Here is a 13,516-nt window from a genome sequence, read left to right as displayed (position 1 = left end):
TTTAAAAGCCAAGAGCACAGTGGCTGCACGTGTAACGTTTTTCTCCAGTGTGAGCTTCCTGGTGTTGAATGGAGACGGACTAGTGGCTGAAGACTGTCCAACATCTGCTGTACTCCTAATACCCTGCTGGGTGTGGAGTTGTTCTGTAAGATCAAAAGGTTCTTGTTGGTGGAACACACAGAACAATGACACTGGGATACATGAAAGACAGAACTGTTTGTTACTTACAGTTCAGAATGAGAGAAAGACGTTAGGGCAACACAAAGGGCTGTGTCCAGGGACAGGATGACAGCAAGCTGGAGCTGTGGTGGGCAGTTTATGTGTGACAAGAGTGATGGGATTAGCTAGGTTTCATGAGCTGTCTGCGGACTGGCTATTTTGAATAATTGTAAGGGTTCCAGAACATAGGGGCTATCACTGTCTGACACCTTGGTGTCTGGTAGTCCAGAGTATGAGAGCCTGATAAGAAAAGTGGTTGGGGGTGTGGGCTTCATCAGATGTTCTAGAAGGGGAACAGACAGTCCACTTGATAGGGCTTCAAAACTGAGTCAAACCACTATTTAAAAACTTTAAACATATATATCAAAATGTTGTGGTATTGACATAGACACACATAGAGGAGAAAGGAATAAAATAAAGAGCACAGAAACAAACCTTCACACACATGCTCAGATGTTTTAAAAGGGTGCAGAGACCATTCAAAGGGAAATTAGTTTTTTCAGCAGATGGTGTTGAAAAAACTAGATATCCACACGCAAAAGAATTAAGTTGCACCTTTACCTAACATGATATATAAAAATGAACTCAAAATGAATGAAAGACCCAAATATTAGGACTTAAAAGTGTAATACTCTTAGAAGAAAACAGGAAAAAAGCTTCACGACACTGACAATAATTTCTTGGACGTGATACCAAAGACACAGGCAACAATAACAGAAATAAATTGGACTACACTGAAATTTAAAATTTCTGTGCAATAAAGGACTAAATGGAGAGAGTGAAAAGACAACCTCAGAGTGGAAGAAAATATTTGCAAACTATTTATCTGTTAAGGAGTTACTACACAGAATATATAAAGAACGCCAACATCTAAATAACAACAACAATAAATAATAACCTCATTAAAAAATGGGGAAAGGATTGGAAGAGACATTTTCCCAAAGACCAAATACAAACAGCCAGCCAGCAGATGAAAAAAATGTTCAAAATCATTAAATGTAAATCAAAACCACAGTGAAATAATCACCTTGTGTCCCTTAGGATAGTGTTACAAAAAATAAAACAACGAGAAGAAAATAAAGAGTGTTGCTGAGGGCGCAGAGAAATTGGAACCTTCAAGCTGCACTGGTGTAAAATGGTACAGCTACTATGGAAAACAGCCCCTCAGTTCCTCAAAAAATTTAAATATTGAATTACCACATGATGCAACAATTCTCATCTGGGAATATACCTAAAAAGGACTGAAAGCAAGGCCTCAAAGAAATACTTGTGCAATCATGCTTATAACAGCATTAGTACAATAGGCAAATAGGGAAAGCAATCCAAGAGCCAACTGATGATGGGATACAGAAAAAGTAACATATACATAAAATGGAGTATTATTCACTCAAAAAGGAAGGAAATTCTGACACATGCTAGGAAGTGGTTGAACCTTGAGGACATTGTCTTCAGTGAAGTAGGCCAGCCATAAAAGGAGAAAAACTTTATGACTCTTATATAAGCTCCCCTGAGTGGACAAATTTATAGACTTAAATTAGAATAATTGTTGTCAGGGGATAAGAAAGGGAGGATGAGGAGTTGTTGTCTAATGTGTTTAGTTCCAGTTTTACAAGATGAAAAGATTTCTGAATATTTGCTTGCACAAAAGGTGAGTGTATTATTACTGACGAACTTACTCTTAAATATGGTTAAGATTGTAAATTCTATGTTACATGTATTTTACCACACTATAAAAAATTTTTAAACACCTGCATAGCAGTACTTCCCAGTGCTAAATCAGATCAGACTTTTCTTTGAAGTCTTTCCCTGTTTGCAATACTTTTTAGCGTGAACTTCTTGGTGCTGAATGAGGTGGGAGTTTTGGCTGAAGAGTCTACCACATACACTGCACTCATAAGACCTTTCTCCTGTGTGACTTCTCTAATGCCTAATGTGATTTGAATTGTGCCTAAAGAGTTTCCCACATACACTACACTCATAAGGCCTTTCTCCAGTGTGAGCTTTCTGATGCTTCTCAAGCATGAAGTGGTACCTAAAGAATTTTCTACATTTGGTGCATTCAAAACGCCTTCCCCTAGTGTGAACTCTCTGATGAATAATGATCATGGAGCTGTCTACAAAAAATTTCCCACACACATTGCACTCATATGGCCTTTCTCCAATGTGAACTCTCTGATGTCTTTTGAGTGTGAGGCTGTACCTAAAGACTTTCCTGCATTCACTGCATTTATATGGCTTTTCTCCCGTGTGAACTCTCTGATGAACAATGAGTGTGAAGTTGTCTTTGATGCACTTCCCACACTGGCTGCACTCATAAGGTGTTGGCCTAGTGTGAACTGTCTGCTGTTCAATGAGGCAAGAGCTTTGTGTAAAGAATCTTCCACATCAAAGGTGCTCATATAGCTTCATTTCAGTATGTATTGTCTGGTGCTGAACCAGGTGGAACCTTCTGATGAAGGTCTTTCCACTTTCACTGCAATGGTTTTTCTGGTGCTTAACAAGTATGTGTTTGTGGCTAAAGGTTTTCCCACATTCACTGCACTTGTAATCATTCTGTCCACTGTCAAATGTCGCCCTGCCTTCCATGTCGCTGTGTGGCTTCCCTCCTGTGTGAAGGGCTTGGTGCTGGAGAAGGCCTGAACTGGCTGGAAAGTCTTTCACTCCCACCCTGCACGTCAAGGTCCTCTCTGCCACGTGAATGCTGCAGTTCTTCACAAATGAATTCCTCCCCTCATCCCATTGGGGGAGTTTCTTTCGACTCAGCTCCTTTTTCTTTTTTTTTTTTTTGTGGTACTTGGGCCTCTCACTGTTGTGGCCTCTCCCGTTGCGGAGCATAGGCTCCGGATGCGCAGGCTAAGCAGCCATGGCTCACGGGCCCAGCCGCTCCACGGCATCTGGGATCTTCCCGGACCAGGGCACGAACCCGTGTCCCCTGCATCGGCAGGCGGACTCTCAACCACTGCGCCACCAGGGAAGCCCTCGACTCAGCTCCTTTTAGTGCTGGGAAAGACTTGACACACACGTGTACACCTCTTGCTCGGGGTGTGTCCCATGGTGCTCAGCCAGGTGTAAAATGTGTTTCAAGAGTAGGCCACATATCTCACAAGAATGAGACTTCTGGATGGATGGATCTAGCTTTGGAGTCTTGACCTGTGACAATTACTTGCTGTACAGCAGTAATTAACACAACATTGTAAATCAACTGTACTTCAACAATAACAGCGAAACTTTGTAGATAAATAAGACAAAATAAAATAAAACAAAATTACAAGGATATCAAAGGAGGTTCTTTAAAGAAACAGCCCTGTGGTCCCCACAAGTAGTGACCAGGTCAATGCCTGAACTTCCTGGCATAGGCAGGCTCCAAAGACTGTCAGCAAAAGGCAGGGGAAGGCCTGGGACACCGAGGTTCCATGCCTCTAGACAGAGTCACCCAACCAGGGACATGCAAGGCTGGTGGGATCTTTCAGACAAACTTCAAGAGTTCTGACTCCTGAGCCCTGTCTTACAAGACCCGAGAGCAGCAGGGATGGGACTTCTGGGAGAGAAGGACTACATTGCACAGAGTCCACCCCTGGCACCAACAACACACATGCCAGGAAACCACGAAAGAAAGCAGTACCCATGGTCTCACTGTGGGAAGGTCAGAGGTGCCCCTGGGAAAATGGGGAAGAATAGAGCCCAGCCCAGGATGCTGGGGTGAGTGAGAGGGCCTTACCTATGGAAGACGAAGGTGCAATGTTCTGTAGTATCACATGACGGTACAGGAGCCTCTGAGCCTCATCAAGGAGTCCCCACTCCTCCTGGGAGAAATATATGACCACGTCCTCAAAGACAACAAGGCCCTGTAAAAAATGGGTTAGTTCACACCATGAGCAGCTTTGTGTGCTGTATTTCCTTCCATTCTGTATTTGTCTAGTCTCCATCCATCAATCCTAGGGCCAAACTAAAAGCCAAATGTGTTTATGTCTCTCCCTATCATTCAGAGCCCATGGTCTGAACCACCTCCTTATCTAACTCTCATACACCAAGTCAATATATCCCCTGCCCTAACTCAACCCAGGGCCAGATAACAGACAGCTAGGGACAGCTCTGAAGCTGTAAAATCCACCTGAATTATTCAGACTGGTCGATCATAAGCTATTCCCCTTATTCTCTACATCCTAACATGGATGAACTGAAGATCCTGAAGAGGTAAGTGTATGAACCATTGTACCCACCAGATTTGAATTTATGGACGTAAATGAGTAAATGAGCACACGGAGAGGTCAGTATTGTTGAAAAAGATTTCTATGATTTCTATTTCTCAAGTGTACAGTGAACACTATGCCAAACAGGGCCATGTGAGGAAGCACCAGATTTGAGCAGGAGGCAGAAGCAGGCGCAAGGGGAGACCTAGACCAGAGCCTTTATTGGGTTTTTCCCAGTAAAAATGTGGAGAATAAGGGGAATAGCTTAGGACTGACTAGTCTGAATGTGATACATAAAATTTTTCATCATAAGGAAATACTTAAAGGTATATTAACATGCAGACCAATTATTAAGTGTTTGGATAAATTTAACTAATTCAACATGTTCATTAACTGCCTACCTACACACATAATTTGAGGGATGTCGGTTCATTTAGTGTTTAGATCAGTAACTGTTTCATGTATTCTTCTTTTTTTCTTTTTGTGGTACGCGGACCTCTCACTGTTGTGGCCTCTCCCGCTGCGGAGCACAGGCTCCGGACGCGCAGGCACAGTGGCCATGGCCCACGGGCCCAGCCGCTCCGCGGCATGTGGGATCCTTCTGGACCGGGGCACGAACCTGCATCCGCCACATCGGCAGGCCGACTCTCAACCACTGCATCACCAGGGAAGCCTTGTTGGATATTTTTAATATCAAAAAGTATTGACTGCTAATGTAAGCATTTACTTCATACTCGTTTCATGTGATAGCTGATATAGTTGTGTTTAAATACATCTTCTGTGGGTGTGCTTTTCTTTGCCTCAGTTGATCTATACACTTCTTTTTTTAAAGTTTCTATTGAATATTTCTTTACATTTCAATTTTTCCCTCTTCAGATTTGCAGTGTATATATTCTGATTCTGTTTATTAGTGTTTAAGCTGAAAAGTGACAATGTATTTAACACGTAGTGTAGCATTATTAACATCTTTGATCTTTTTCTGGAAAATATAAGAGATTTAAACATTAATTTGCTCATCTCAGCTTATGTGCTATTGAGGATATGCAAGGTAATTCCATCATTCTGTCTCCAAAAATGAAATATTAATGTTTTATACAGATAATGAGTGGTTGTATTCATACACAAATGCACCCCCTCCCAGATTCTCATTCCTTTTATCATCGCAGACCACTCACCTGGGATCACTTTCTTCCAACCTTAAACATAGTTTTTAAAGTATTCGTGTTGGTTATTTTTTTTCATTAAATTTCTCACCTTTGGTCTCAAATAGTCATATTTTACTTACTTTCTTCAAAGATACTTTTGTTGCATACAGAAACCTGATGACGGTTATTTCTTCCAACGGTTTCATTATGTCTTTCCACTGTGTCCCTGACACATAACTTTATATTGAATGTGAGTGGAGGTACATGTATGTTGCAGAAGACATCACGTAGAGATACTAACTTTGCAATGCAGTCAGTGATGCATAGAGTTTTGGATATCACTTCAGTGAGGATATAAAAGTGTAGAATGTAAAAACAACAAACACACACACACAAAATAAAAATAAATAAATAAAAAGAGTGTAGAATGTAGAGAATGAATAATAAAGTGGGCATCTGGTGATCAAATCAATGGATTGTGCTAGAAAGTCACTAGGTGTTCACCAAAACTGTTTTCTCCTTCTGGACACCGAAGAGGACAGGCATGTCCCAGCTTCCCTTACTTAATTTGGGACCATGCAAGTGAATTTTGGCCAATTGAAATGGGCAGGAGTGATCGTGTAAAATATTTCTTTGATTTATCTTCTCATTTATGCTCCTTCTTGGGGTTGCCTCTTTGGGTCTCACTGGTTCCAGTTTTCACACCTCCCCAGGAGTTACTGATTGCTCCTTTGGGAGCTGCAGGTCCAGGTGATGGGAAGATAATATCTTCATGAGAAGGAGGACCATACCTGGTGACCCTGAGGCACTAGATATCAGGTTGGGCCATCTCATGATCATGCATTTATGCCTGGATTTCCCTGCTCTCAGAGTTCAATGGGAAGGCAGGAGGAGTTTGAGCCTTTGTTCTTGTGAATTAGACATGAAATATGACATCATCTTATGAAATAAACCATAATATGAAACTATACTAATTCCACTGTCCACTTAAGCCTAAGGACAATTAGTTTTGATAGTTCTAAGTTTTGAATAATATGTCCTGTAAAAATTTATCACTTTGACAATAGAGTTACCTGTAGTTTATGAAAACTTCCTGCAGCTAAAGTTAAAAAAAAAAGTTAAACTAAAGGTATACAGGTGTGCTTTATGCAAAAATTTTAACCATTGCCTATAATGCTACTTGCTGACTCAGGGAATGATTGTATTTTATATTTTAAAAAACATAATCAGTGATTCTGCGAAGAGGAGCCTCTGATATCCTCCTATAGCTGTATGTGTGAGAATCTTGTGGAGATGATGAATAACAATAATAGCTTGTGTGTATTTAGCACCAGGCCTTGTGGTAAGCACTTTTCATTTCACTTCCCATGAGGTAGGCTGTAGTATATTCCCATTTTAGTTGAACTTTGGGGGAAGGCGGTGCTCATGACTTTTAATGAGAGCTCCCACCCGTACATTTCATGTTTTTAAACGAAGACTGCACGAGAGAGGGATATTCATTGTTCAATTTAAATCTCAGTCCCCAAAACTCAAGAGAGGTGAAGCAGTTCTCCCAGGATGAAAGAATGCTCCACCTGCTGGAGACGGCGGAGGACGCGGCGTTGTCACAGGTGACCACGGAAATCTGGACGCGTCGCCTTTAAGAGGGGTTCTGGCCCTCCGCGACCAAATTCCTTCCCGATCTTTCTCCCTCCACCAGATTCCGCACCGCTGTCGTGGAGAGCCGGAAAGTTGGTATGAGGACACAAACTCCTTTACCCAGAAGTCTGTGCCCGGCGCATCCGCGCTGCGCCAATGACAGTCCGGAAGATGGGCGTTTCCTGCCGCCCTTGCCGGCAGAGGCGGGACTTCCGGTGTCGCGGCCGTGACGTCTTCTACTTGCGCCAAGGCTGTCGGGAGTGGCTGAGGAGGTTGGCTGGGAGGCCTTGCTGGGGTCCGCCTTCCATGCGGCTCTTCGGAAGCGAACAGGGAAGGACAGTAGAAAGGATAGGATCTCCCTCCGCGTCGTTGTTAGGATCCATGGTCCCCGTCGTGTTACGGGCCGCCTTGCGCGGAGGTGCTGGCCGGGGCTGTGCTCTTTCCGAGGCCTTCGCACCCGCCCTCCGTCCTCGTCCGCTTCCGGAGGCGGCACCCTGAGCCTGAGCGCCTTTTTACAAGGGGGAGCCTGAGGCTCTGAGTGCGATAGTCGTCCCGAGGCCACTCCGCCCAGTGTGGGGTGGGGGTTCGGCTGCTTCCGCAGAGCCCGCTCCAGTCGCCAGTTTCTCGACCCGGTTCTGCTCAGAGGATCCCATGGCGGCCGCGGCGCTTATGGACCGAGCTCAGGTGAGTGGAGGGTCCCTCAAGCCCTCACCGCTTCAGGTGTAGGGGATGGTGTGTTCTAGAGCTTTCAGCACTTCGCCTTCATCGCTCCCTTCTCTTGAGTATAAAGGCGGTGAAGGGCGGTCCTTGACGGTGGATATGTGGCGAGGTTCCCTTTCCCAGTGTTGATGGGGTGAGGCGTGAAATGGCTTCCAAGGCCCAGGAGCCAACTGGTACGAACACTTGGAGGTGAGAATGAATTAGGAGTGTTCAGGAAACCGCAGGTTTATGTTATGTTTGGTGAGAATAGAGAGCAGGCAGTCAGGAATCAGGCCTAGAATGGCAGCCTGAGGAGCTGGGCCTCTTTTCTGGTGGTGGCGGGAGCCATGGAAGGTGTGTAACAGAGAAGGGAAGTGATCTGACATAGGTGTTAATAGGCTTCCTCTTGTAGCAGAGTGGAAAGATTGGGGAAGCCTGAGGGTGGGCAGGGAGACCAGGATGGAGTCTACTGCAACAGTCCAGGTGAGTGTTGATGGTGGGTGGACCAGAGTGGTGGCAGTGGAGGTTAGAGAGGTGTATGGATTTTGTATATGTTTTAAAACTAGGGTCGTTGGAGATTTTCTGATGAGACATAGTGAGATTCTGGGACTCTTCACCTGCCCTGTCCCCTGCACTTGAGTCTGGGAGCTTTAACGGAGGGGTCCTTTCTAGCTCAGCATCCTAAATTTAGATCGAGAGTTATATGAAGAGGTTCCTGCTTCTTGCAGCCAATAGGATGAGGACTGGAAGAGTGTATTAGACCCAGGAACAGCATGTGTAAATGCTTGGAGGTAAGGTTGAGTTGGGAGTCCTTAGGCACCTGGGTGGCAGTGGTGCCTGTCATAAAGACATATGAGTACTTCCTGGATACTGTATGCAGAGTGACTTCAGGAGTGGAGGTTGCCTTGGAGGTGCATATGGTGTGGATCAGAAGGTTGTCAGTGTTAATGGGTTGTGGTCCCGATATGACGAAGGTGGTTCAGAGTGATGTACATGTTGGGAGCAGTGTGGACTGATGGCCTCAAAGTTGTGTCTGGGAGGCATGTTCTGGAGGATGCCAGCCGGAGAGTGTTTGGTGCCCCTCATGCAAGGCCCATAGCTTCCATAATATATTAATATAACTGCTCAGATGCCTGGTTCTGTTCTGGGCTGCACACAGCGATCAGAGAGACAGGAGAGAGAAGGCAATAGTGGTGTTAAGGTCTAGTATCGCCTCTGAATTGGGCAGCTGGGGAGGATAGGGACAAGGGGGTGGGTAGGTTAATGGGTAGACTGGGGACTCCTGTTGTGTGTGAGCTCAACTGTCCCCTTTGTGACAGGGCTGTGTGACCTTTGAGGATGTACTTGTGTACTTCTCCCGGGAGGAGTGGGAGCTCCTTGAGGAAGTTCAGAGACTCCTGTACCGTGATGTGATGCTGGAGAACTTTGCACTTGTGGCCTCGCTGGGTAAGTCCCTGTTTCAGTTATCTATTGGTACATGGCAAATTACTCCAAAAGTTAGTGATGTAAAACAATTAAAATGCGTTATGTAACTTTCAGTGTACCAGGAACCTCGCTTGTCACAGCTTACCTGGGTGCTTTTGGCTCAGGGTCTCTCATGAGGTTTCAGTCAAGCTGTCAGCCAAACCTGTGTTCTCATCTGAAGGCCATTCTCGGGAAGAATCCACTTACAAACTCACTCATGTTTTGTGTTTCCAAGATGTAATTTCTTGCGGCTTGTTGAACTGTGAGCGTTAGTTCCTCACTGGCTGTTGGGCAGAGGCCTCCCTTGGTTCCTTGTCATGGTGGCCTTTCTGTAGTGCACCTCATAACATGGAAAGTGCCTTCTCTGAGCAAGTGTGCAAGAGAGAACGTCCAGGATGATGGCTGGTCTTTTTCTAACCTGACCTGTAGAAAATGATCCCATCATTTTTGCCCTGTTCTGTTCCTTAGAAATGGGTCAATCAGTCCAGCCTATGGTCAAGGGAAGCGGCCTACACAGGGGCAGGAATACTGGGAGGTAGGCATTCTTGGGGGCCATCGGAGAGGCTGCCTTCCACAGGCCCTCATGCCCACTCCAGTGTCCTTGGGGTTTGCTTTCTCCCCACTTCCCTTGGGGCAGCTCTTTCAGTCCAGCCAGATCAGTGACTATTCTCCTTCCCTTCTTTGTTTCCCAGAGTAGGTGCTGTGGGTGCCAAGGCTGGGCCGTGTGTGGTGTCCCCTCCCTTGCTGAGCAGTCCCGACACCTATGCCCAAAGCCTTTCAGCATCGGGTTAGGAGTTCAGGGCTCTTTCACTCTGCTTCACAGATTCTGTCTGGCTTGGGCACTTCCATGTCCATAATGCCTCTGTGTCCATGTTCTGCCCCCATCTTCTGGCTGAGATTTCCTGGTGCATGACTATGCCAGGAATTGTAGGTACTGACATGGTCACTGCTTGTGGAAGACACAGGGATGTTCCACTGAATCCTCCTTCGGGTTTTTTTGTCTTTTTTTTTTTTTAACATTTTCTATTTTTTGTGGGATGGGTCTGTCTAGGTCACTCATCTGCTCTATGTTTTGTTTTGTTTTTTCTTGCAGTATAGTTGATTCATAATGTTGTGTTAGTTTCCCCTATGTTTTGTTTTGTTTTTTTTACAACCTCCATCTTCCGGATCCCATGTAGTTGCCCAGGTGGAGAGGGGCAGGAAGCCCCGGGTGCCTGACAGGGAGCCCTGACTCCAGCCACAGTGAGAGAGGCCATAGAGGGCCTTGCCCTGCTGCATGGGAGCTGAAAGAGAGCCATCTTAGGGCTGAGTTCACATCATACTGAACCTGCTTTGTGTTCACCAGTGTTTTCTTGCCAAGGCACATAGCAGTACCTCACTTCTCCCTTTCCTTCCCCATTCTTGGCACTTGACGTTTCTCTTCTGTCTTCCATCCCTTTGTTGTTTCCCCACCTCTCTGGCCTCTGTGTCTCTCACTCATTCTCCTCTTCTCCGTCCACATTGCTCTGCAACATTGGCTACTATAATGTGTCATGAGTTGTGCACATATCCGTATGTAGTCCTTAAGAACCAGCTACTTACTTGCAATCAGATTTTCCTGGGCTTGGACGCAGCCTTCTGCACAGAGCTCACCTGACACCAGCAGCTGAGGCCCTGCTGAAACCCTTTTGTAGAGGAGTGAGTTGGAGACCTTGCCTCTACTTCTGGTACTGTCCACCATCACTGTGTCTTAACCCAGCGTTAGAGTTCCTCCATACTGTGACGTTTAGAGGCCCAGGACTGAAAATGGATGCTTCCTCACCCTGATCCTGGCTCCCTCATCTTGCCAAAAGCCAGTGGACTCATTCATCGGTGTGTCACACATACCTATGTGATGGAGTTGCTGCTTCCCACCAAAGTCAACATGTCCTTCACTAGCATTTCTTTGCTTTCAGGTTGTTGGTGTGAATCAGACAATGAGGAGGCCCCTTCTGAGCAGAGCATTCTTGTAGGAGTATCAGAGGTCAGGACTCCTGAGTCATGTCCATTTATCCAGAAAGCCCACCCATGTGAGATATGTGACCCACTCTTGAAAGACATTTTGCACCTGGCTGAACACCAGAGATCATGCCCTGCACAGAAACAGTACACATGTGACCCCTGTGGGCAAGGATTCCTGTTCAGTGAAAACTTTTATCAGCCTCAGAAGCAATATAGTGGGAAGAATCCCATCAGAAGGGATGATGATGGGGCCTTACTTGTGAAGAGCTGTGCTGTCCACATGTTAGGGAGACCTTTTACTTGCAGGGAGGAAGGGATGGACTTGCCAGATAGCTCTGGCCTCTTCCAGCACCAAAGTACTCACAATGGAATGAGTCCATGCAGAAGGGCTGAGTTCATGGAGCCCTTTCCACAAAGCTCCAGACTCGGGCGACACCAGGGAGACCATGATGAACTGATGCTTCTTAATTGCAGTGACAATGGGAAAGCCTTCCTGAACACCTTCACTCTCCATGACAACCAGATAACTCAGGCTGAAGTGCGAGCTTTTAGGTGCCTACCATGTGGAGATCTGTCCAAGGAGAATTCGGCTCTTACTCATCACAATAAAATTCATAGTGGAGAAATTTCACATGTGTGTAAGGAGTGTAGAAAGTCCTTCATTCACCTGTCTCACCTAAAAACCCACCAGAAATTTCACACTGGAAAACGACAGTATACATGCAGTGAATGTGGAAAAGCTTACAGCAGAAGCTCCCACCTTGTTCAGCACCAAAGAATTCACACTGGAGAAAGGCCTTATGAGTGCGGCGAATGTGGAAAAGCTTTTAGCCGCAAAAACACGCTTGTTCAGCACCAGAGAGTTCACACTGGAGAAAGGTCTTATGACTGCAGTGAATGTGGAAAAGCCTACAGCAGAAGCTCCCACCTTGTGCAGCACCAGAGAGTTCACACTGGAGAAAGGCCTTATGAGTGCAGTGAATGTGGGAAATTCTTTAGCCAAAGCTCTCACCTTATTGAGCACTGGAGAATTCACACTGGGGCAAGGCCTTACGAGTGCATAGAATGTGGAAAATTCTTTAGCCATAACTCCAGCCTCATTAAACATAGGAGAGTCCACACAGGAGCAAGGTCTTATGTGTGTGGCAAATGTGGGAAGGCTTTTGGCTGCAAAGACACACTTGTTCAGCACCAGATAATTCACACTGGAGCAAGGCCTTATGAGTGCAGCAAGTGTGGAAAGGCCTTCAGCCGTAAAGACACGCTAGTACAGCACCGGAAAATCCACACCGGAGAAAGGCCTTATGAGTGTAGCGAATGTGGAAATTTCTTTAGCCATAGCTACAACCTCATTGTGCATCAGAGAATTCACACTGGAGCGAAGCCTTTTGAGTGCAGTGAATGTGGGAAATGCTTTAGCCACAACTCCAGCCTCATTCTACACCAGAGGGGTCACAGTGGGGTAAGGCCTTATGTGTGTAGTGAATGTGGGAAAGCCTACATTAGTAGCTCCCACCTTGTTCAGCACAAGAAAGTCCACACTGGAGCAAGGCCTTATGAGTGCAGTGAATGTGGGAAATTCTTTAGCCGCAACTCTAGCCTCATCCTTCACCAGAGGGTTCACACTGGAGAGAAGCCTTACGTGTGCAGTGAATGTGGGAAAGCCTATAGCAGAAACTCCCATCTTGTTCGGCACCAGAAAGTTCACACTGGTGAAGGGCCTCATGAATGCAACATCTTTGGTGGCCCTTTAGCTGCATCTGTTACACTTGTTTAGCAGCCAGAAGGTTCACGCTAGAGAAAGGCCTTATGAATGCAGAAAATGTGCTGTATCCTTGTTCAAGGTATTAGGACTCACACCAGAGAAGAGCTCTGTGAGTGCCCTTTGTGAGGGAGCCAGCAGGTCAACCTTGTACAATCGTACATCCACCCTGGGGAGATTCCCGATAAGTACCACATAGGTGAGAAGCTCTCATGAGGTGCATTGCACTTCCTCAACTGTCCAGGGCTCTTGACAGTTATATCACTGCCAGTGCCTGTGGTGGAAGCCATCTCATTGGTGTTAAGTTTCCACAGTGTCTGTCAGTTACTCCAATATGGTCAGGAAAGGTGGAGCCCTGTGCTGTCTCTCCTGATCCCTCTAGGGGATCGTGAATGTTCTGAGTGTATTGAAGATCCTCA

General features: G+C 45.7%; 1 protein-coding gene and 1 pseudogene across 1 annotated transcript; one reads left to right on the top strand and one right to left on the bottom strand.

Moving 5' to 3' along the window:
* Positions 1-1,777: 1,777 nt before the first annotated feature.
* LOC117308948 (uncharacterized) lies at positions 1,778-2,805 on the bottom strand (annotated as a pseudogene).
* Positions 2,806-7,422: 4,617 nt separating this feature from the next.
* LOC117309273 (uncharacterized) lies at positions 7,423-13,257 on the top strand. The gene is made up of 3 exons (XM_033846305.2): positions 7,423-7,876; positions 9,211-9,337; positions 11,290-13,257. The coding sequence occupies exons 1-3, from the start codon at positions 7,844-7,846 to the stop codon at positions 13,110-13,112; spliced, it is 1,983 nt and encodes a 660-aa protein (XP_033702196.1). The 5' UTR covers positions 7,423-7,843; the 3' UTR covers positions 13,113-13,257.
* Positions 13,258-13,516: the final 259 nt, after the last annotated feature.

The sequence above is a fragment of the Tursiops truncatus genome, chromosome 19 (genome assembly GCF_011762595.2).
Source record: "Tursiops truncatus isolate mTurTru1 chromosome 19, mTurTru1.mat.Y, whole genome shotgun sequence".
Lineage (NCBI taxonomy): Eukaryota > Metazoa > Chordata > Mammalia > Artiodactyla > Delphinidae > Tursiops > Tursiops truncatus.
Note: the sequence above shows the minus strand (reverse complement) of the source record. Positions and strands in the feature narration are given on the sequence as shown.

What these genes read in the sequence shown, in the direction of transcription:
- LOC117309273 (XM_033846305.2), top strand. Translation starts at nt 7,844, where the DNA reads ATGGCGGCCGCGGCGCTTATGGACCGAGCTCAG. An exon ending in CGCTTATGGACCGAGCTCAG is followed by an intron (nt 7,877 to 9,210) that starts GTGAGTGGAGGG and finishes CCTTTGTGACAG; the next exon opens with GGCTGTGTGACCTTTGAGGA. An exon ending in TGCACTTGTGGCCTCGCTGG is followed by an intron (nt 9,338 to 11,289) that starts GTAAGTCCCTGT and finishes CTTTGCTTTCAG; the next exon opens with GTTGTTGGTGTGAATCAGAC.